Source organism: Camarhynchus parvulus, chromosome 13 (genome assembly GCF_901933205.1).
Source record: "Camarhynchus parvulus chromosome 13, STF_HiC, whole genome shotgun sequence".
Lineage (NCBI taxonomy): Eukaryota > Metazoa > Chordata > Aves > Passeriformes > Thraupidae > Camarhynchus > Camarhynchus parvulus.
In genome coordinates, this window is record NC_044583.1 from 15171202 (window position 1) to 15195188 (window position 23987).

General features: G+C 43.4%; 2 protein-coding genes across 4 annotated transcripts in view; one reads left to right on the forward strand and one right to left on the reverse strand.

Annotated features, from left to right (window-relative positions):
• Nucleotides 1-118: 118 nt before the first annotated feature.
• KIF20A (kinesin family member 20A) lies at nucleotides 119-10889 on the forward strand. Of its 2 annotated transcripts, none has more exons than XM_030957250.1 (19): nucleotides 119-193; nucleotides 588-760; nucleotides 1209-1298; nucleotides 1418-1537; nucleotides 1985-2123; nucleotides 2219-2406; nucleotides 2496-2640; nucleotides 3362-3565; nucleotides 3785-3896; nucleotides 3997-4068; nucleotides 4602-4745; nucleotides 4823-4988; nucleotides 5245-5409; nucleotides 5973-6112; nucleotides 6209-6311; nucleotides 6970-7177; nucleotides 7565-7656; nucleotides 7921-8058; nucleotides 8899-10889. In XM_030957250.1, the coding sequence occupies exons 2-19, from the start codon at nucleotides 605-607 to the stop codon at nucleotides 9169-9171; spliced, it is 2655 nt and encodes an 884-aa protein (XP_030813110.1). In that variant the 5' UTR covers nucleotides 119-193; nucleotides 588-604; the 3' UTR covers nucleotides 9172-10889. The 2 variants fall into 2 exon arrangements, with proteins under 2 accessions (XP_030813110.1, XP_030813111.1); XM_030957251.1 differs by having other exon boundaries at nucleotides 156-220.
• The window catches only part of SFXN1 (sideroflexin 1), a 32935-nt gene continuing 18188 nt past the window's right edge, over nucleotides 9241-23987 (reverse strand). For both annotated transcript variants that reach the window (XM_030957256.1, XM_030957254.1), the window contains 10 exons: nucleotides 22329-22503; nucleotides 21554-21724; nucleotides 20458-20556; nucleotides 19095-19170; nucleotides 18456-18541; nucleotides 17102-17229; nucleotides 16537-16586; nucleotides 11588-11637; nucleotides 10891-10938; nucleotides 9241-9618 (listed from right to left, as the gene is read on the reverse strand). In XM_030957256.1, the coding sequence (XP_030813116.1) occupies nucleotides 9522-9618; nucleotides 10891-10938; nucleotides 11588-11637; nucleotides 16537-16586; nucleotides 17102-17229; nucleotides 18456-18541; nucleotides 19095-19170; nucleotides 20458-20556; nucleotides 21554-21724; nucleotides 22329-22492 (969 nt within the window). In that variant the 5' untranslated portion in view covers nucleotides 22493-22503 and the 3' untranslated portion in view covers nucleotides 9241-9521. The remainder of the gene's footprint in view (nucleotides 9619-10890; nucleotides 10939-11587; nucleotides 11638-16536; nucleotides 16587-17101; nucleotides 17230-18455; nucleotides 18542-19094; nucleotides 19171-20457; nucleotides 20557-21553; nucleotides 21725-22328; nucleotides 22504-23987) is intronic.

A 23987-nucleotide genomic window follows, 5' to 3' on the forward strand; every position in this document is an offset into this window, starting at 1 on the left:
GCGCGCGCGTGGGCGGTCGGTTGCCCGGCGCCCCGCCCTCTCCATCCAGAGAGCGGGCGTTGATTGGTCGAGGAGCGCTCATGCCCTGCTCCCATTGGCGGAGCGCGCGGGCGGCGAGGTTTGAAACGCCGAGCGAGGGGCGGCGTGAGAGGCAGCGGGGCCGGAGCGGCGACAGCGGCTGTCGGCGGCGTTGGTGGGTCCCTCTGTCCCTCTGCGTGCGGTCAGTCCCGCGTGGTGCTGGGCTGTGTGTGTGGGGGCGGTGACGAGCTGCGTCTGGGCTTGGGGCTGTCCTGTGTGGCGGTTGGTGTGTGCGTTAGGTCTGTTTGGTACCGTGTGTTAAAGGGGTGTCTGTGTGCATGTTACCTCTATGGTGTCCGTATGTCCACGAGGTGGGTTTGGAGTCCTGGGCGGTGTTTGTGTGTGCACGGGCTGTGTCCGGGGTCCTGTGAGGTTTTCCCGCGTGCAGGCGGTGTGCACATTGCAATGTGTGTAGGGAGGGTTCCAGGTGGGGATCCGTGTTTGTGGGGACCGATGGATGTGCAGGGGTTGCTGTAACATCACCCTGGCCCGTTCCCCTTTTTCCCCAGGAGCCGTGTGAGGCACCATGGCACAAGCACCCTCCTCCCCAGGGCTGTTTTCTGACGATGAGGCTGCAGCCTCCCCTGTGCTCGAGTCCACAGCAACGGGCTTTGGGGCTGACCTGCGCAAGGACCTGCTGCCAGAGTTCTCTGCCATCTCCCCAAACCTGGAGGGCTCTCAGGTCAGCTTGGAGCTCTTCTGTCAATAACAGAGCAGCGTTTTCACTCACGGCTGCTGTTCTATGTACAAAGGTGGTGTGATAAAAAAATAACAGAGACTCTTTAGAAGAGGCAGCAACAAGATGCTGCATTTGGGGGGGAGCAGATCCTGGGAGAGCAGTGGGCAGCAAGTGGGTGCTGCTTGGGGTGATGCTTGGTTTTGATGTTAGGCCTTTGGTTTGTTGGCCTGATCTATTAGATAAACAAACAATCAAAAAAAATGCTGGTGGGCTTGGAAATGCCTAAGAAAGCTTCTGGCATTGTTGGTGATTTTGGGACCAGAGAAATTCCTCAGCACTTGCAGCATAGCCAACATGTGTGCTCCATATTGTGGTTCCTGTTAAGTGTTCCCATGGGGGGTTGTGTGCTGCCTCTCTGGCTGCCATATTTAACTTGTGCTGATTCTTACAGGCTGTAGCTGAAGACAATAATGGAAAATTAAAGGTTTACCTCAGAGTTCGACCTCTGAAATCTACAGAAGTAGAAAAGGGGGAAGACCAGGTGAGACACTGAATGAAGCAGCGTCTGAGCTGGCTGTGTGCCTGCTGGGAGATGCTCTTGTCCTTTGCTGTCTATCCTCCTGTAAGCCACTGCAATGATGGATTTTATGTGTTCTTTAGGGCTGTGTCTGTATTGAGAACTCCGAAAGCCTTATTCTGAAAGCTCCGAAGAATTCCTTCACCATGCGGAGCACGGAGCGAGGAGTGGGCCAAGCAGTGCACAGATTCTCCTTCACCCGGGTAGGTAGCTGGGACAAACAACCCATCTGGAAGTGATTTGAGCTTAAACCAGCCCTGCAGCTTGAAAAGCAGCCTTATTCACGTCCACTGACCCCAGGGCACTGCTTGAACTCTGCAGTCTCATGCAATCAGATTACTTCAGGTTTTAGTTGCTGTTTTATTAGTTTTTTTATTTTAAGCTGTTTCTGACAACTCTTTTTTGGCAGCAAATGGCAAACTCCTGTTCATGAGGCTCTAAACAGACTAGGGGCTGCAGTGATATGAAATGCTATTGGATTAAATAAATGAGCAGCTTGTTTTTGTAGGGAGCTCAGCTGGAATTGCTGACGGGTCCCTTGCTCATGGCTAGTGCAGGGAACAAAGAACCATGTAATATCACTTGAGCAACCATCAGCAAAGGCTAGGAAAGATCTACATAAAGCCATTTTTCCTATGTCTTGTTTGCAGATTTTTGGACCAGAGGTAGGGCAGAAATTGTTCTTTGATGAGACAATGAAGCAGGTGGTAAAGGATGTGCTGAGTGGGCAGAACTGTCTGGTTTACACCTATGGCATCACCAATTCAGGGAAGACTCACACAATTCAGGGTAAGGAAAGCACCAGGTGTTGTGGGGCCTGTTGAAGGAATTGTTTTCTGTCTTCTGCCTCTGAATCCTCAGCTTTGCTGCTGTTCTTGCTGCAGGCACTGCCCAGGATGGGGGGATTCTGCCTCGCTCCTTGGCAACCATCTTCCACAGTGTGGGGGACCGGCTGTACCAGGCCATGGACCTGAAGCCTGCCCTCTCTACTGAGGTGACCTGGCTGGACAGCAGGCAGGTGCGCCAGGAGGAGACCAAGAAGCAGATGATGCTGCAGAAGGGTCTCTGGGAGGTAAGGACAGGGCCTCTGGGGGCTCAACAGCAAGAGGAAAGGGGTGGTGTCATGCTACCTGCATGCTCCTGTTCCTTGTTTCCTTCAAGGAGGAGCTGCTGACACCGCTGAAGAGGAGCCACAGTGCTGAGTCTCAGCTCCAGGCCACCACCAGTGGCAGCTTTGACAGTGGAGTTGCTGGGCTGTCTTCAACCAGCCAGCTCACCAACCATTCAGACCTCAGCCAGACAGAAGGTATTTCTGGAAGCCTGCTGTGTACAACCTGCTGCTTTTTGCTGGAGGATGAGGGAAGAAAAGGGTGATGACTGTTTGGATGCTGTGTTGTGGGTAAGGGAGAAAAGGTGCTGTAGCCTCAGATTTTTCCTTTGAAAGATGCCACATCAGAAGAACTCTGCATATATTTTGCCAATATCGGAAGAATTCACCACTCCATAATAACCAAGCCTTGTGAAATGAAAAATTGCTTGAGATTCACTCTCTTCATTCAAGGAATGTGGTTATTGAGCAGCTGATTGCTGTGAGATGGGGATTGCTGGGAAGCAGGATGCCAAAGTGGCAGGCTGCACTGAGCACTTGTGCTCTGACTATCAAAACCAGGAACTACCAGCTACTCGGGTATCCAGAAGCATGGAGTGACTGAGATAACAAGGACTAAAACTTCAGTTATGCTGGAAAGAGTTAATGTTTGAAATATCTTTTAATTCTGGAATCAAAATTGAGTATGTATAAGTCCTTACACAAAGCAGGTGATACTGTTAAAGGAAACTTTAGGCTTACTGGGAACAGGCATTAGAATAGATGTAAATAGGAAGAAGTAAGTAAAAGAATTTGTTTCTGGAGTGGTTTTGCTTGCTGAAGGAAATATCTTGCTCTAGACCTAAACCATTCTGGTTGGACCCATAAAAAGCTGCAGTCATGATTTGTTTCCCTTCCTTTTTTTCTCTTTTTTCCCCAGAACTGGGCCCTTGCTGGGCTGACTTGGATCGCATTTCACTCACCAGCCCAGGAGATGTGCAGTTCTCCATCTGGGTCTCTTTCTTTGAGATCTACAACGAGTTAATCTATGACTTGTTAGAACCAGCTCTGCCTGGGCAGAACCGCAAGCGGCAACCGCTGCGGCTGCTCTGCGAGGACCAGACTGGCAACCCCTATGTGAAAGGTGGGTTTGCCTGCAGGAGAGGTTTGGTGGCCTGCTAGGGAGGCTTTAGGGCTGAGTGGGTGGGTGGCTTAGCAGTGATGTGCTGGAGAGCCCCACAGAGAGCTCTGATGTTGGGATTACGGGATTGTCAAATCTGTTGATGTCCAGAACATGCAGTGGTGAAATTGGGGCTAAGTTTTCTTATCAAACTGCTGTGCCCAATGCATGCTTGCTTTCCAGATTTGAACTGGATCAATGTCCGGGATGCTGATGAGGCCTGGAAGCTCCTGAAACTGGGTCGGAAAAACCAGAGTTTTGCGAGCACCCACATGAACCAGAACTCCAGTCGCAGGTCTGAAGGGAGAGGAATTCTTTAGGCAGAAATACAATTCTGAGGGGCTTTTAAAGTTTGCTTTTTTTTTTTTTTTTAATATTTGCATGCTTCTTTACAGTCACAGTGTGTTCTCCATTCGGATTCTGCACTTGCAAAGAGGCGGCAGTGAACTTGTTCCAAAAATCAGCGAGTAAGTTTCATGTTTTTTTAGGATTTGGGTGTAATCTCAACTTTCTTGTCCCTTTGGTTGAGGGCCTGGGGTACAGGAAGTATCTTGATGATGGTGTTGTTGAAATTACTTGGAAAGAATAAATGTTAAGTCTTGGAACTGACAGAGTTTGAGGAGTACTGCAAGGTACAACTTGAGGTAGTCCTCAGGCTTTTTGAGTGAAGGTAAATGTGAGCATCCTTATCCTTGCAGCAGGGCTGATTTGAGTGCTGCTGGTGCCTGTTCCTGGGATGTATTTATCTGGAAAGTGGCTGTTCTGAGGACTGGCAAAGGATCTTAGAAGTTGACACTTCAAAGCTCATTTTGCTGTTACCTTGTGTAACACCTACACTTAAGGCAGGCCCTTCTATCCATCAACAGCCCAGGCACCCCAAAAGAGTGGTCTGTGCCCTGATGGGGAAGCTGGGAAGGTGACTGCAGGGTGTCTGAAGTGTAAACCTGATATGGCAGGAAAAAGGCTGTAAGTGATGTGAATATCACTGTGTTTCCCTCAGGCTGTCCCTGTGTGACCTGGCGGGCTCTGAGCGCTGCAAGGACCAGAGGAGCGGGGAGCGAATGAAGGAAGCCAACAACATCAACACCTCCCTGCACACCCTGGGCCGCTGCATCGCCGCCCTCCGCCAGAACCAGCAGGCCAGGTGAGCAGCCACTCCTCCAGAGGGAGGGTGTGAGGGGTTTGCTTTGCTTTCCCTGCTCACTGGTGTCTCTCCCACAGGACAAAGCAGGCGGTGGTTCCGTTCCGGGACAGCAAACTGACCCGCGTGTTCCAGGGCTTCTTCACCGGGCGCGGGCGCTCCTGCATGATTGTCAACATCAACCAGTGTGCTTCCACCTATGATGAGACTCTGCACGTAGCCAAGTTCTCAGCCATTGCCAGCCAGGTGAGTAACACACACCAGGATCATGGCATGGTCAGGGTAGCTTGGGTTTCTCCTGCTTCTGTGGGACTTGGTCCCTTCCCACCACAAGGAGAGGGGGCATGCTTGTACCTTGTCCCTGTGCTTCTCCAGCAGTTATTGCTTTCAGATTCTGCTAAACTGAAATGTCTGACAGGTTGCAGAGAGGGGCTGGCTGTGTTTAAAGACTACACAACTTCCAGGCTTTGCAGATTGGTAATGGTGGTCTTTTCCCCTTCAGCTTGTTCAGGCACCTCCCACAAAGCTGGGACTTCCATCCTTAAAATCCATCATCAAAGAACACAGCAGGCGACTCAGCCAGGGTCCAGAGGCAGAGCCAGAGGAAGATGTGGAATCAGAAGAAGACACCGAGGATGAGGCAGATGTCTCTATGTATGAGAAGAAGGTGGGCCGTGCTTTGTTTTACAGCCTTCATGTGGATGCAAGGTCAAGAACATGACTGTTAGCTTTGGCCTGGGGAGCTGGGATTGGAGCTCAGAGAGAGCCAAGAGAGATGACACAGAACCTCAGAAGGAAAAAGGACCCAGGAAATTGGGAATCCTTGACAAAAATATTCTGCAGTTGGTCTAAATCTCACACACATGCTGAATTTGAAAGCACTTTGTCATCTGTGGAATAGTGGCAGTAACAGTGCAGGTGCAGACCTGTAATTCCTTCTCTGCAAGGGATATCTAGAAAACATGCAGATCAGGAATCTAAATGGGGAAAAAATAATCAAACTTCCTAGATAAAGCAGGCAGTGAGGATAGCTGGAAGATCAAGATGAAGTCATGTCCCAACAGAGACTCAAGCTGTCATGTGCCAAGGTAGCAAACCCTGGCAACTTTTCTTTCCAAGAGACTAAACCCTTAAATCTAGATCCCTGCATCCTGCAGACATGGCATTACTTAGTTTACCCCAGGTGTTAACTCTGTAGCAGTGTGGGCAGCAGAGCTGTGTCTCTTGCAGGACCTGCTGCAGATGGTCGAGGCTGCACGGGAGCTGCTGGCGCAGGAGCGGCAGAAGAAGCTGCAGCTCGAGATACGCCTGCGTGAGGAGATCTGCAACGAGATGCTGGAGCACATGCAACAGAAGGAGCAGTGGTGGAGGTACAGCCTGTGCTGCTCTCCCTCCCTCTGCTCGGGATGAGCTACAGCAGCCAGAACTGCCAGATCCTGACGTGGGATTGGTTGTTCTCTTTGTAGCCAGCACGTGGATGCTCAGAGAGAGCAGCTGGAGGAACTCTATGAGGGCAAAATGAACATCCTGAAGGAGTTAATGACTGACCACTACCAGGAGGAGATACAGGTTTGTTCAGGGCAATCAGGAAAGCAGCAGTGGGTTGGGAAGAGACTCTGGGTACTTGAGTCCAGGAAGATCTTTATGCAAAGTGAAAAGAAAGATTTTGCTTTCTGAGGTATTTTTGGTGGTATTATTTCATCTCTTGGTCCACAATTTTTTCTTCTTGTCTCCTACTTTATGTAGCCCACTAGGCTTCTTAATTTTGAACAGTCAGTCTGAAAGCTGATGTACAACCATCCTGACTTGTCCATTTGTTCAACATGATTCTCTTCCCCCCTTACTCCTTGCACTAGTGGCTTGATTTGGGCTCTTTGGATTCACAGAAGCTGTGTAAATTTGTCTTCTTGCTCTCAGTTGTCATGATGGGTATGGACCTGTCCATATTTTCATGCCTACAGCATTTGAGTGACCTCTGGGACTTCTTGCAGACTATTCTGAAGATGCCAACTCCCAAAACAATCCCTCTTCTTTAGAGCCTGTAAAAAAGTGCTTTAGGCTCCCAGGAAGTGGGTTTGTTTTACTCACTTAAAAGTAACCTTAAAGGCTGGGTTCAATGTGTGAAGTGTAGGATTGAGAAATTCTCCAGGAATAAAGACACAGAACGTTTCAGACAAGTTGTGCTACAAAATTCTTGTTGACTCTCTGAACAAACTTCCTTTCTCAGGAGCGTGATGAGGAGATTTCAGAGCTCAAAGCTGCCTTGAAGGAGACCAAACAAAAACTGGAGAGCCTGGATGCCAAGCAAAAGGACTCAGAGCAGAGTGTACGTCGATCCAAGCGAGCGGCCACCTCGTCTGCTCTGCAGCAAGAGCTGGCAGACACCAAAGCCAGGCTGGAGCAGTGTCAAAAGGAGTTGAATTCCACAACTGCAGGTACAGCAGCAATGCTGCACCAGTTCTGAACCCTGCTGAGAGATCCCTGTGCAGGGTTAGAGAGACTTCCTTCAGGGTACATTGGATTTAGACACCCTCAAAACATTATTTGACTTGTAGGTGACAGGAATAATGTGCTGGATGGACAGTTTCACTTCATTTTCACAGGAAAATGGACTTTAGCATAGGATAATCCTTCCATTCAAAATCTTAAGCCCCTTTGTCTAAGTGAATGGGAGAAGCCTGGAATGTTTGTGCCTTTCTGCACAAACTCAAAAGCTCTTTCCAGCTTGCCTGTGGCAGCTTGTCTCAAGGGAAGTCCTGAATTTCAGGAATACTGAAAGCTGATCAATGTCCTGTTGCTCACTACTTTTTGTCTGTTCCTAGAGTTGCACAAGTACCAGAAATTAGTGGAGCCACCTCCCTCTGCCAAACCCATTACTATGGATGTGGACAGGAAGCTGGAGGATGGACAGAAGGTAACTCCAGTTCTGTGTTACAGAAAAGAACATTTGCAGGGCAAAGTGGTTGCCAGCTTAAACAGAGTTTGGGGCTGCTGTTTCCAGGTTTTTAAATAAATGAAATGGGTTTGTTGAACTTACAGGAGTTGTTGAAGGTTGTGTAGTATCTGATCACTCAGATGGGGATCCTCCCTCAGTGCTGCATGTCTGAATTACCTTGGAGTGGCTTTGTTTGCAGAGCAGTGCCAAAACCAGCTGTTGCATTAAACCCCTCTCTTCTAGAATGTCAGATTGCTGCGTGCAGAGTTACACAAAATTGGGGAGTCTCTCCAGTCTGCAGAGCGAGCATGCTGCCACAGCACAGGGGCAGGGAGGCTGCGAGAAGCCCTGGGCATGTGTGATGACATCCTGGCAAGACAGGTGATGTGTCTGCTTTGGTGTGGGTTGCATGGGGGAGAGGGCTCCAGTCTGTGTGCTTTGCCATAATCAGAGCAACAAAGTTCTTGCTGCTGCAAATAGAAATTATTTATTTGCTAGTACATATTTTGTGAGGGGAGCTCTATGGCTGATTTTTTTTTTCAGGGGCTGAGTTAGTTGTGTATTTACCTCTCCACAGAAGACCCAAATTGTTCCTGTTCAGTTCACTGGCAGCCTGCACTTAAAGTAGAATTCAGAGTTCTCATTTCCTTATCCACTCCATCACAGTTGCTATGGCAGCATATTTGCAGCAGGATGGAGTCAGCTTTGTCCCACCCTTACTGTTCCTATGTGTTACTGAACTGCTACACTGTTGACAGTAGAAACTTTATGCATGGTCTTATTTAGCAGAACAGTTAGTGAATTTTGGCAAAAGGCTGTTTATCCTCCTCAGTTCACAGTAACCAGGGAGTTAAGACAACTTCTCATTGTACCTGATGGGAGCATACAAGAAAGCTGGAGAGGGACTTTCTGTACAAGACCAGGGGGAATAGCTTCACACTGAGGTTTGGATTAGATATTAGGAAAAAATACTGTAAGGATGCTGAAGGACTGAAAACACATCTCCTAGAGAAGTTGTGGCTGCTCCATCCCTGGAAGTGTTTTAAGGCCAAGTTGGACAGGGCTTGGAGCAAGCTGGTCTAGTAAAAGCTGTCCCTGTCCACAACAGAGAGAACAAGAGGAACTTTAAGGTCTGTTCCAACTCGGAATGGGCTTTTCTTTCTATGATTTGATATTTTTATATTTTTTTAATATAACTATATCTCGCCTTGCCTTCCTCAGGACCAGACCCTGGCAGAGCTGCAGAACAACATGATGCTGGTGAAGCTGGACCTGCGCAAGAAGGCAGCCTGCATTGCTGAGCAGTACCACACGGTGCAGAGGCTGCAGGCGCCGCCAACCTCCGCCCTCAAGAAACGCTTCTGTGCCAACAGGGAGAATGTGCAGCCCAATCAGCCTCCTGGCAAAAAGCCCTTCCTGCACAACATCCTGACACGTTCAGCCACCCGTCCTGTGGCTACCAGAGGCTGGCAACTTCGTTCAGTTGCTCTATGACTTTTGAAAAGGAGGTCCCTGCCCCACTATTGCTGGAACAGGTGGCAAATCCAATATAATAGCATCTGGTTTTCATTGTGCGCTTCTTTATTGTTATTGTAGCTGCTTGAGACTTATGTAAACATCTCTGGATATGTATGTTTAAACTTTCAAACAATACCAAAGTGGACAAAGTGACCTTATGTGATTTAAACACTATACTGAAGAAAGTCTTTAACTGTAAAATAATGCAGATGATCAACTTGTTTAACAAAAGGACAAGATAAAGATGTGTTCTTGTCTGTGTTGGCACACAATTGAAAAAATAAGTTCATAAGTTTCTCCTTGAAAGATACTTTGCCTTCCTTGAATTATAATCCTTTATTGAAGTATACACGTTCTAGGCCAGGGTGGCTGGCTCGGATCTTGGCTTGCAAATCTGGCTCCAAGCGCGACACCGACATGGAACTGAGCAAAAGAAACAGTGAAGGGGTTACACCAAACAAGTAGAAGGGAAAATGAGATGGACAATGTATCTGCTAAACATCCTACATTGTCAAAAGAGTTTTCAGATATTTTTAAATCTTTTATCCAGGAAGCAGGCTCACAGACCAGGGCACATGAATCCCTGCTCCAAGGGCAGTGGGATAGTCCATGGAGTCAGGAAATGGCTGTTGCTATTACCATGAGGGTAAGGATCCACTTCAGTGCTCAAGTTGTTGCTGGCCATTGAAACTTACCTTCCTAAAATGGTTTTTATTAAATAGAATGTATTTTCCTGTTTAACTTACTATGTCGTTTTATTCAGTTGAATACAAGATTTGTTTTTATGAGAGCTGGTTCACAGTAAAGTGAGTTAAGCTGCCAGGTCATTTGAACAGCTGCAATTTCCTGAACACAGTTCAAGGTCTAATCTTCCTCTGAAGTGGAGAGCCCTGGCTGAAATCAAGAACTGTAGCATATGTGCTGGGTTGGTTTGTCAAGTCATCTCCAGGTAGCCTAGTGACACTTGTTTACCACAGTTCCCTGTCCTAGGCCAAGCAGGGAGACAGATGGTGTCAGCTCTGTTGTACTCAAACAACACTGAGAATTGGCTATTGTTTTCTGGAAGGCAAAAGCTGCCTCAGTTCAGCATTTTAATGGACTCGGCTCCAGCTTGGGTTGTTTAAGGTACAGCTGGCAGCTTGTTGAGTTTAGACAACCACTATTAAAATGAGAGAGACAGCTGAATTTAAGGCCCTGTTGATACTATGTACCAAATTGAGCAAAGTTTTTAAAGTAACTCATTCCGATTTCATAAGGATTTCAGCTATAATGAATATTATTTCTAAGACTCCTTTCAGTACTGAGCTACTTCTGTGTTGATGAAAAAGTCTGGAAAAATATTAATCAAATAACAAATGAGCACAGATATTCCAGTGCTGTTCTGTATAAATAGAAGAGTTTCCAGCTGAAAATAAAATGGGCTCTGACTTATTTAGTGCATCCATAACTTCACTGGACATGAATATATTGTATAGAACTCATCTTGAGCTGCTGGGGTTTGTAAACAACTATTATATATTACTGATGAGTAACATAGTTACTACTTCTCTGTATATTCTCTTGTTTATCACCTTTGTTATATGGGAATTAAAACTGTGCTTGAGCAGGCAATGACCCCGTGTTTGTGTCTGTGTGCAGCACCATGACTGGATCTGGAATAACACTGAAGTGAGAATAATTCCCAGCAGTACCCACCTTTTCTGAGGAAACAGTGCACAACACAGGGGAGTTGCAAACACGAGACTAGAGGAGACAAAACCAAGGTTACAATATTTAGGGTGCTAAGACAGAATTCAAACATCTTATGCATGATTTAAGTAAAAAGCTTTCTTGTTTTCTGTACACAGTGAGGTAAAGTTCCACAAAGTGCTTTGTAACTTTTATTTCTCACTGCATTGTACCTTATGAAATCATTACCTACAAATAGCACCAAATGTTTCAATATAATGTTCCCAAATTTGTCCAAATTTACCATTTGCTGTCCTTACAGTGCTTTACCTTTGTGTGCATGACAACAGAAAATGCCAGAACACAGCAAATTAAACCCTATTAACCAAATGTTTCCAGAATTATCAACCTCCAGGATGAGATTCCACTGACTGTTCAGAGGTAGCAGCCAAAGCATTTTTTCTAATCAAGCTGCCACATTCCTTTTTTTGCCACTCCCTTTCTCCCCTCCCTCTGCTTTTCTTGGCAGCTTCTTCCCTACTAACGGCTTTTTAGTTTTTAACATGATATTTCATCAGTTACAGAGATGGAAATAACTGCTGTGCCCTCAGTAACTCTCAACCTTTTTTCCTTAAAAAAAAAAAAAAGGCAAATATTGCTGCATTCTCAAAACCCCTACAAGTATCTCTTAAGACAGCAGACCCAACCCAAAGAAACCACTTACCAGAATCCAACTAATCCAACCTGAATGGGAGCGCTCATCCAAGGAAATTTCTGTTGAAATAAAACCACACACAGTGAGTATGGACTCTTTTCTTCCTGCTTCTCACCTTCCTGGAATTCTTTTAAGAGACAGACTGCACCTAAAATACTCTTGAGATGTGAAGGCAAAGCCCTGACCAGCATGGCTTCATGCTGAGCTCCACTTTGAGAGCCAAATCCCTCTGGAGAGCAGCAAGGAAATTCCCAGGGAATCCATGTACACAGCGGTCCGAGGAAGTGTCAGAAACTCCACTGAGTGCCTGTTTGACTCAGGACCTGCTCCTGGGCCTTTGCTGTGAATCTCACAAGCCCAGAGTAGCACCAGAGCTGAAATCTGGAAGTTTCCAAGTGGTGCTGCCCCACCTCTGCAGGGCACAGGGAATTCTGCCCAGGCATTCCAAGGAAGAGCTCAGTCTGGTTACAGCTCCTTCCCTTTGGTGGCATCAAATGGTTTTAACCTGCAACTAGAGCCACCAGCCATAAATAAAGGAGATGTAAATCTGCCTCTCTTAGCCCTTTCTCCTGTCATATGATTTCCCCTGATGTGCAGGAACTTGTCCCTGTAGCAACACTCCAGTTCTGCAAGAGTTCACCTTTTATTGAAGGAAAGAAGGATTTGAGGACTGGGGAAACCAAGCTGAAAAAGCAACACATAACCCACATGCCTCATTAATTCTGTAACTTTTGCAGAACTTGAATATATGCCAAGAATTTTTTTTTTGCAGGCTTTTAAAATTATTTAGGAATCCACTCTCATTGGTAGAATTTCAGTGAAGTAAACCCAGAGCTGTTCAGTGGACACTGCTGCCTCTTGCTCCATTAAGAGCAGAACAGACACAGCTGCCATGAGGACACAAAGGGAATTTTAAAACAAAATAGCTCATGAGGTAAAAATCACTTCATACAGTTGATGATGTTTTCAGTGAAGATGGTGTTTCTGCAAGAAGAATTTCTCAAGATAAAGAAGTTAGAGGGGAAAAAATGGTGAACAAAAGCTGGACATTGTTTGAGAGTAGAAATGGGCAAAGGAAACGGAGAAAGCTCAGGAAGACAAAGCTCAGGGCTGAGGGAGGTCACAGCAGTGTCTGAGGCAGGGAAAATGAGCCTGTGTGGAGCAAAACTTCTCCAGAGCCTGAGGGACAAGAAACAATGTAGAAGACTGCTTCTCTTTTCTTTATTTTTTTTTCCTGGAGTCAATCTGTAATGCAGAAATGAGCGCAGGAAGAACTGGGCAATTCAGCAATAACCTGCAACAACAGATAACAAATGGAGACAGAAAACAACAGCAAGAAGAGTGAAGGCAGCAGAGCTTTGCTGTTCTGGCATTCCCTGAACACCTCCATCTGACCCTCAGCTGAGATAAACTCACCCCAAATTTTCATTTTATGCCCTGGGAGAGTCCATGCCAAGAGGTGGAGAACACAAGCCAAACCCTGCAGTGTCTCTGAGAAGGGAGGGAGGGGGATGCTGTGCATTGCAGGGGAGTCTGGGACCCAAGGGTTTTAACAGAAAAGCCCCAAATACAATTTTATAACTGAAAAAGCTGTTGGAAGGTGCCCTGAGAGGAATAAATGGTTTTATGCCTTTGTCAGAGTTAGTCACTGATCTGAGAGAGAGAGGTGTCTAATACAGACTCCATAAAGAACATGGAGTTTATGTGCTGGAACATTTTTTGCCAACTTGATCTGAATTCCAGCCTTTATTTTTCAAGAATGTTACCAGGCTGCACTAATACAGAAAGATGGTGAGGAAAAAGTAACACTGGGAGGTCAGAATTAAGAACTGGAGTTGCCCAGGAAACAACATAAAACAATAAAATTCAAATGCAGGCTGCACACCCCCATAAAGAGAGAAAATGGAGAAACTACAAGAGAAAGAACAGAAGAAATTCAGTGTGTTAGAGAACTATCATTTAACTCAGGAAGAAGGCAGTTCCCAATGAATTAGGATTTAATTTCCAGATGTCTTTATGACATTTTAGTGGTTAGTGCAAACAGAGAAAATGGAGAAATGATAATTAAGCAAACAAAAGCCATAAGGAGAATCAGCTTTTCTCTAACTGCCTCCTTTCTTTGTTGGATATAAAAATCTGTCAGCTTTCCTATGTCTGTTTTCAAAAAAATAAATAAATGAAATGACAGTGAAATTAGGAATGTGTGGAGGACTTCAGGGCATAAAACATTCAAGAACAATGCTTGAAGGAAAAGGCTCTCTGTTCTGGTTTTCTAACAGCTCTGAATAGAGATTTTAGCTGCAGATTAAAAGATCCCAAGGAGCTTGCTTCAAGGATGTATGAGGAAACTTCTACAAGCAACTTGGATGTTAATACAATTTGCAGAACAGAAGAGAAACTGTAGCTGAAGCTGTGTAAGAGTAGTAACAGAAACTAAAACTTTAGTGTTGATTGGAATTTTCATAGGTTTATATAGAAAAAACCAATCTATGTCTTTAGGAGAAAAGTTACCTGTAAATAAAACCTATAAACCCTGTACCTCAGGGCAAGGCTGATTATGGATCCTCCTGTGCAGCGGGTAAAATAACCTGGTTCTGCACAGAGCTGGTCAGGAGTATGGCCATAGGGATAATGAAAATAGACATTCTGCAGCCTGATCAATTACTGCTATGCTGCATCATTACATAAACAGGCCCCAAAGCTGCTGCTGAAACCAATGGCAAAAAAAAAAACTTCTACAGATAAAAATACTTCTTCGAGGCAACTTCTTTTTGAAGCAGTAAATACGTGCTTGTGTTCCAAGAACATTCTTGAGGCATCTTCTAGCAATAACTTCTGGGAATGTTGTTAATTCACACCAATGCCTTGGTGCAAAACCCTGTGGGAAAGTGGGGGATGAGCTGGGCTACATGACCTACATCTTATCCCAAATATCAGAGCATGACAGGCTGCTCTGAGACCAACATCCCAGGAGCATTTCCTTCTCTCTGTCTTACTGCAGACCAGCTTTCTAATTTCTTTTATCATTTCACAACCATTTGCCTATTTTTTGGCCTTTTGTGTTGCTTAAGAGGCTTTGGCAAGCAGTCAGGAATTATTTCCAAGAGTGGTGGAGAAGCAGAGGCCAAGGGTAGTGAGTTAATAAAGCAGTTTGGGGATGGTGGTGGAGTGCTGGCATGGGATGGTGCTTCTCAAACCCCATGAGGACATGCAGAAGCTGCTTGTTAAAAATGCAGCTCATTCCTTAATGGGTTTAACACTAATCTCTACCAGGTGTTACCACTGGCTACCTGCAGAGCAGTGTTTCACCTGGATTCAGTCTCTGAGGCTGAGGGAGAGGACAGGATGGTACCAGAGACCACTGAGCAGTCACTGCAGAAATCGCTCATTTTGGCTGATCTGAAAAATTCACAACACCCTTATGTTGATTACACCACACAAAAACAGCAGGTACTTGTCTCCAGTCCCTGAGGATTGCTGCAATTTCTTCACAAATGTCATGTATTTGTCAGCTGAGGCAATGGCTTTGTGACATTTCTCACACGTCAAATACATACAAAATAATTTTTCCCTAAATTTTTTTAAACAAGGGTTAATTTTCCAGGCAATACATTCTCAAGAACATCACAGTATCACAAGTTGTGGTGTGTTTGGATGCCCTGCAGGCTCACTTCTTCCAGGAGATAAAAGCAGCACACACAGATTTTTACCCTGAAACTCAAATGCCACATTTCCTGTTTTTACACTGTGAGCAAAAGTGTTTTCTGTTAAAAAGTGGGAGGGAAGCAAAGCACTTTAGGGAAAAAGAAGTTTTAAGACTGGAAAACAATCACAGAACAGTTTGGGCTGGAGGGACTTTTAAGATCAGCCAGTTCCCCCCTTCACTATCCCAGGTTGTTCCAAACCCTTTCCAACCTGGCCTCGGACACTTCCAGGGATGGGGCAGCCCCAACTGCCCCAGGCAATCTGTTCCTGCCTTATAAGTACAGAAACCCTTTCAAGTGGGGTGTGTAACTGGGTAATCTCACTCTGCACAAGAGACACAAAAGGCAGAAACAGTCAGAGATAAAATTTAAATGCTTTAGAAAGCTTTATCTTAGACAAACAAAACCATTCCAAACAAAATATTCCTCTGCTTGTCCTCCTTGTCCCCACACAAACTTTTCCAAGGCAGGGTCTGGTTTTTCTCCTATTTTTTCTAACAGGAAGGAGACTGATTTTCTTGGGCTTCTTGGGTGGGTCTAAAGCAAAAACTTCCCCAAAATTTAAATAATTAAAATCAAACAAGCATGAGGAAAGCCTATGCGCAAAAAAAAGGCTCACCTGAATATTATTTACCTTGTGTTAAGACAGCCCTAAGCAATTCATAATATTCTTTTTTACAGATATCAGCAGTTGATAATAAGGATTTATAAACGGTCCCTTCATACTACATTGGTAAAAAAGATATAGGAAAGGATTCCTCACCTAAAGAATGCCCATTCTATGCCTGTCCCTTTACACCCAGTAAATTTTAAATGACCATTTTCAAAAGAGATTTTTACCATCAATTTTGTTTGCAAACTAAGATTGCTACAACAGCAGGTAAGCAAAGCCTCCTTATTGCTACCTTGAGAAAACCAGCATTATTAAAATGTTCTTTTTTTTCCCAATAAATTGTATTCCAAGACTCAGTACAAGGAAGGTTTATTTCACAGGAGGAAATGTGCATTCTAAGAACAATTATAAAAGTAACAAGGATGTTCCTATTTTCTCAATGTTACCTTGCACTGTGACAAAAGGAACCAAGTTATCTCTAAGGAAGGCAGAAGGAAAGAGACAGCTGTAAAGCAAGTTCTACAGGGCTGTCCTCCCACAGTGTTTGGGAGGCAAATATGAAGATTCAGGAAGTATTTAAAATTCATTAAAATATTAACTTGGGGTATGAAATACATAGAGATAGATTATCTAAGACTAACCTTTAAAAAGGCTTTCTTTTCCAGGGTATTCATTATGAATGGAGGAATTGCTGCAAATAAGATAAAAAAATGCATTAACCTTGGAGAGAATGGCACTTTGTTTTAATTTTCTGTTTAGCTGAACTAATACCATAACACAATTTTCACAGCTTTTTGTCATTCACTGAGTTTTCATTTCACATTGCCAATTGGATTGGTATTTACAAAGGTGAATAATAAAACATTAATAAGCAAAACCTGCAATTTCACAAGTAACTAAACCTGAGCTCAGTCATTTGGCACTGGCAGAGCACCTAAACCAACTCCAAGCAAGTGGAATTTGCTCCCATTCCTTTGCTCTCTGCATCTTTTCTGCAGAAGCATCCCAGGAGCTTCCCTGCTGCAGCTCAGTGAAACACACTGAGGATGTCCCCACATTCCCCTGGGGAAGTTCTAAACAGAAAGGCAAACACTGCCTGGGGAACTGTAAGGTAATCTGAACCCTGATGAAAACCACTTGGATAGAACAGAATCTCCTTCTCACAGCAGGGATTGATAATCAGGACTGCTCAGGATTTATCCTTACCCATGCCAGGAGCAGCCATCAGAATCCTGGATATCACCACCTGGGCAATTGCCTGCTGAGCTGCTTTGGATGAATCACCCAGTCTTTTTCCATCCTCATCCGTGACAGGAATTCCAAACTGGATTTCCCTGTTGAATAAGGGGTAAAAAATAAAGCAGTGATGGATGTGAACTTATTTTTTCACCATTTTTTGTCACCTTATCTTTGTTCCTTAAAATTGTCAACCGCAAGAATTATGTGGTTTATTTTATTTTCTAAGTGAGTCTGTTTGCAACATCCCTTGACACAAAAAAAATTCAAAAGGCAGAGAAAGATCAAGGAAAAATATGTTGAGAAGTTACCAACTGAATATTTGTAAGAGTAATCTGCTGCTTGAGTCTGGTCACAGCATTCCAAGGGGAAAAAAAAAGAGATTATTTTTCTGTGTTCCACAGAAGGGAGAGGTCCCTTTACACATTAATTCAGAAAAGTGGAATTTTCTGGACTGCTCTGGAAGTGGAGCCTGTCCTATCTGACAGCTCATGGAACACAGGAAGATTATTTTCACTGAGTTGAAACAGAAGGCTCTGTGAAAAATCCCCCCTGGCATCCTAGTCTGAGCTGTCATTTCTACCATGAAGAATATACTTGAAAATATAAAAGGAGGCACAAACCAAACTATGTTTCTGTAACTGCACTATTCCCTATTAGATCTTTTGCTCAAGTGCAGGGTTAGGTGTTAAACTCATACTCGGAGAAGCACAGAGAACAGCAAATATCCTCAGGACTGCCTTTATTCTTCTCTTCAGATTTTACAAAAGATAAAATACTACCACAGATCAACTTCCATTGTAAAGTCTAAATATTCCCTTTTCTGCCCATAACCTTGTGTCTATAATAGGATGCTTTAAATTTGCTTTTCCCTACTATTATTCTTATTCCTAGTCAAATCACAACACAGAAAAAAAGTTTGTTTCTGACAAACTGCACATTTTTGTCACCTCAGTGATTAAACAGAACTGCAGAGCCTGACTTCTATGACTAAGCTCTGCAGGTGGGATTTCAAGAACCATTTTTGAAATGACTGTTTTTCCCAAGTGTAGCTGCTATTCAAAGGTCCATGTGATCAAAGTTTTGAAGTAACTGGTTGCTGAGATCCAGGACTGAAGAACTCTTTGGTATTTATCTGAAGAGAATTATTATGTTCTATTTTATAGCTGTTACAAACAACCAGTCAAAACCTCATGCATGAGGTTTCTGCAAGGTTCTGAAACAAGCTAAAGATCCAAAATGTGCTTTATTTAGTAACTTGCTGATCTACCAGCTGAACAACATCTTTTCTTCCAGCATGAGTGATCTCTGTTCTTTTTCCTACCTTTGTCTCATTAGTGGAATATTGATGCAGTTGGCAGAAGCAACAGCAGCAAAAGGAACAAACCTCCCTATAAGAGGCGAGACGCGCTGGAAAACACAGAGAGAGGAGAAAAAAGGAAAACAAAAATGTACATAATCATTGTCTTTATTGAAATGCTTCAGCTGCTAATGACAGCAGCTTATTTCCTTCACATTAAAATTCAGTGAAAACTCACTGGTGGGGCAGAGGTAGAACAGGCTTCAAACAAGAAATAAGTCATAAATGCTTCTCTCAGGAGTGAGCAGTGGCAGGAGAGCGGGAAAACCATTCTGAATTTAGTAGCATCACAGGGAAGTGTAATTACAACTCCAATTAATTTCCTAAGTGTTATTAGATGCCTTGAAAGATGAAAAAGAAACTGGAAAAAAGGCACCTTATCAAACAGAGTTTGCATGAACTAAACATGGGCTATTTGACAGATATGCATAAACCCATCCCCATGGGGAAAAAATAAAGTTGGGATCTAAAGAAAGGAGCAGCCATAACAATTCCACAGTGGGAGCTGTGCATGACACAGATACAGCAGAGGAGAAATGAGCTGTGAGCTTCTCACAGGACATCAGAGTTTAGTAAGAATAGAAAAAAAAATACCAGCAATACCTTTGCTAGTGAATTAAGTCCTAAGGCTGTAGCGACAGCACCTGTGGTGGCAGAAACATAGGCTGTTCCCAGCTGGCTAAAAGAGAAATGAAAATGTTTGTACATGCACAGCTACATTGAAAAACAATTACATTTTACACACATAGCTATGTCCCCCCAGAAGTCAAATAGGCTTTCTTGTGCTACTGCAATAAGGTGGGGATGGAAGATCTAAATGGGACACTGAATCAAACACTTTGATTTCACCAGCAGTAAAAATCATATTTAAGCCACATTGTAATACTGAATCAGGTTCTGCTGGTTGTGCATTGCTGCCTGTTCAGCATTTTCTCAGGTACCTGAATGAACACCTTGAAGGATTACTTCTTTATTTAATTTCCTAATTGCTTAACCTAGTAAAATCAGTTTGGATTTCCAAGGCCATGTCTATAATAGTAATTAAAATCAACCATACCAAACCCCATACACCCAGACCAGCTGTGTTGCAAACACTCAAATCCAGCCCAACTTGCCCCAAACCACACTTTACATATTTCCCAGCTAGGAGGTGTCTCTATATGCTGGAATTCACAGTTTGCTCCCAGACATCTTTAAGCAAGTCAGCCCCAAAACCAGAAAGTCAAGTACTGCAATTCCCGTTTTCTATTCATAGAATCATAGAATGGTTTGGGAGGAACCATGAAGTTCATTCCATTCCACCCCTGCCATGGGCAGGCACACCTTCTACTATCTCAGGTTGCTCCAAGCCCCATCCAGCCTGGCCTTGGACACTTCCAGGGATGGGGCAGCCACAGCTTCCCTGGGTAACTGTGCCAGAGCTTCACCACCCTCACAGGGAAGATTTTTTCTGTTTATCTAACCTAAATTTCCCCTCTTTCACTTTGAGATGTCTTGCTTTCTGCATATATTTAATCTCTTTCCCAGACATCAAGTAGGAACAAGCACAGACCAGTTGAAGGAATCTCTTTTTGTAAATGAACTCTCAGCATGGTGTGTGCTGGCACTGAGAAGGGGGCATAGTGACACAACTAAAGGCCCCACAAAATATCAGCACAGAAATATCCTGGTAGGACACCAAACTGATGAGGAAAACTTGCAAATGGTTGACTGAGCCCTGAAGCACTGACTCCTGTTAAATCCTGCTAAGTGCTCTTGACCAAGGTGCTCAGGCTTGTCTTTAATGGCAGAAATGGAGTTCTCAGCTCTGCCCTTCCCAGACTTCTCATCTGTGCATATCAAATTAATAATTAGTACAGATGGAAAAACTTATCCCTGTCTCACCCCAAACTTTAATGCCCAACCATGTTCAAGTACACCAGAGAACAATTTCTATTCATCAGAATGATGAGGTTCAGTGCCTGACCTGACAGTGATGGGGGCATCCCCGCTCCTGTTGGTGTAGTTCACTATAGCATTGAAGGACTGGTTGACCCACTGCCAGAAAAGCACTGCTGGCGTCGTTCTTGAAAAGAGAAACAATTGTAATTATTGTTATTAAACTCACAGTTGAATTAACAGCACAAGAAAATGATGGCAAATCAAGAAAAGCCACCGCAAGCAGTAACCATGCAGAAGTTCTTGCATATTTGAATGCAACAATACAGTCAGTGAGATACTGATACTTGACAGTCAGAGTTATTTTAGAAGAAGAATTTAAAAATCACCTAGTTTTGAACCTGAATAATAATGCAAAGAAAAGGTAGAGAGCTTCTCTAAGTGTTATAGATAATAACAGAACAAGCAGTTAACAGGAGGCACTGCTTGGGAATGGGCACCTGTCCTGGGGGTTTGATTCATACTCTTGACTGGAATTTAAAGCACACACAAGTTTTATAAACACCATCCAAAACTGGGGGGTGTGTCAGGAGTTTGTACAATCTCAGCATCCAAAAGGCTGCTGCTGTTTCCTCTGAGCCCCCACCAGTTCCTGCATCCTGTGTCAAAAAGTGTCTCTAACATTGAGGCTGCTAAGAGAGCACTGGCTCTGCTTCAGTGGGCTTCACTGTCCTGGAGATTCCAGAACCACTGAGGAAATGCAGGGGAGCTGCAGAAACTCCACAACCAATGGCCATGTCTACAACAGCAGTTAAAAATCAACCATACCAAATGGATTGAAGCATTCCGAGTACTCACGGGGCAGACAGAACATCCTGCATGCCAGTAAAGGCTGGAAATTCCCAGGGATCTCCTTCTCTTTGTCCTCCACACAGATGGGATTTTGGAACATTTCCCAGTTTGAGGGAAAGTGGGATGGTGAAGGAGAAGGGCTAAGGGCTTATCTCAAAACTACTTCTAGAAAGAACCGTTAATCAACGTGAGGGAATGAGGAGAGAGAAGAGCAAAAGGAAGCAAAATTTCACATTTAAAAATATTTACAATAAATCTTTTGACAATAACATTGATTTTCACTTCTCTAATCCGCAGGCAAATGTTTTATGTGTTTTACTGCCATCTCTCACCTGTAAAAGGTCATCATGCAGCCTGTGATAGTCATGTTCATGGGCACCTGGGCAGACATTCGGCCGATCACAAACATCTTCTCCCCAGTGTCGGGGTGAAAGGCTGAATCATAAATGTATTTTGCTCTCCACAGCTCATCTTCTGTCAAGCCAGGTGCCACGATACCTTGTCTTGGGACAGGTTAAGAGACAAGACAACAGCAAAGAGAGCAAGTGTTATAAAATGCTGCAAACGCCCGTGAGAAATGTGGCATCAGAGGATTTGGGATGTTCACCATAAGTGAATGGAGACTCTCAGATAACTTGTAGAGATTTCTCAGCTTTTAAATGCATTGGTGAAATAAAAATAATTAAAACAACCAGCAGTGGTTATGCTGGCTGAGTCTATTTACTCAAAGCTGCACTAGGTTTTAGAGCTAAAATGTGGAGCCAAAATCTCTGAGGTCATTAGTGTGAAACGATGAAAATTCACTTTGAGAGTATTTAAGAAATCAACTGCTCCAAATGCTACACATAAGAGGAAGTTTTAAGCTTTGTTTTCATATTAACTACCTTCAGAATTAGACTCTTTTGTATTTCAGAACCCTTAAGAGGGACATAACTTCCCCATCCATTAGCAAATTTGATTAAAAATAAAAGGGTTTCAAGCTCTGAAGTGGGAATAAGAAGTTGCAATGAATACAGTGTTTTAAGTATTTCTTTTAAATATATCACCACGTACTTAGCATTGACTTGGACTTTTTGGGGCCAGTAGTAGAAGTAGTCAATGTCATACCTGTAATCATGCACAATTTTTCTTGCATTTTCCAGTGTGGCATTAGATAACAAAATATTCCTGGGGTCTGTGACAGTGAAGAAGTGATTGGCTCGTCCAGCAAAAGTGCTTTGATCCCATCGGGGCTCCCTGATATTAATATTTAATGGGATATCTGGTGCCATCTTCAAAAGCTCTGCCAAGAAAACATCAACATTTGCAATTCAAAATACCACTCACTTCCTAATGTATCTAGAACCTGCAAGATGAAAAGTGGCCACATTTAGAGTAAAAAACCCAGAGAACAAACACCAAGGAATTTGCAGAACAGGGGTTTAAAGGGGTAAGTCTGCAGAAATGCTTCTGTGTTCAGTGCCTCAAAATGTTGATACATTATTTATTACATTTGTACAAATAACTGAGGATGAGGCAGATGCAAAGGAAGCATAAAAGTTTATTAATAAACAGACACACCAAACAACAATATATTAATCAGAAAGTGCTTTACTTCAGTGATGAATTATTGTTTGTTGAAAATAATGTATTGAAAGGAATGAGAAATCAACTATTCCAAGAGATGCCCTAAGTCCTATAAAGTGCAGTGACAGATGAAATATTTAATAAGATCCAGTTAACTTCTCTGGCGTAGCAAAACAAACCAAAAATTAGGAACACAAACCCACCAATTAATTTTAATAAATGTTGTTTCTCTAAATCCATGTTTTAACAAAACAGAGATTATATAATGCAACAATTGTTACATTATGAACACATGACCAGATCTCCTAATGATACTTCAAAGATGGTTAAAGAACTACAGTGAAGGACACTGAAGAGTTGTGCATTTATGGGGCATACAGCTCAGAAAAGCAAAAATTACTTCAGGACGACTAAGTTTACTTCAACATCTAATGAAAAAAGGACAGTCCCTCCACAGCACAAGTACATGGATTTTAACTTTCTTAAAAGAAATTTCTGCAACATATTCAACCACCAGTGGAAAAAAAAATCCTCCTCCAAATAATGCTTGTTTCAAATGGCAGAAAGAAATTGGATCTATATAAACCCATTTTTATAGATTTATAAATAAAGATCCAATTTTAGATGATCTTTAAGGTCCCTCCCAACCCAAATCATTCTATGACACCAGAACACTAAAAGATTTGGTACAGCAGGGGAAATGAATCTTTTCCCCTTTTCCCACTGACATTTCCCTCACTGTTAAATTCATTACTGTACAGCACTGTTTATTAGCAGGATTATTTTCATGTGTACCTCTCTCAACCAGGCACGCTGCAGGATGAACACAGATCATGGAAATGAAAAAAGACTCAGGACAGATCTGGAGAACAGATTTCTCATGCACAGCATCTCAACAGGAGATGCTCCTTAGGTTTCCTTTCCTTTTCTTAGTACTTTGCCATTAAACAACACCCTCCTGTGAGCAGAGCTGTGTTGTGAATTAATAGTCCATCTTCTGGTCTAAAATGGGAACTGCTGGTTTTGCAAAGCCCTATTAAGGCAAGTGCACTCATTTATACAAACCCTCTTTTCCACAAAAATAAAGATAAAAATCAGGACATTAGGGCTGGTAACATGTTCTGTGACTGCTTCCTTCATTTGCAAAATTCAAGTGTAAATGTTTTTCTAATTAAATTATCCGTTTCATTAAGAAAGATT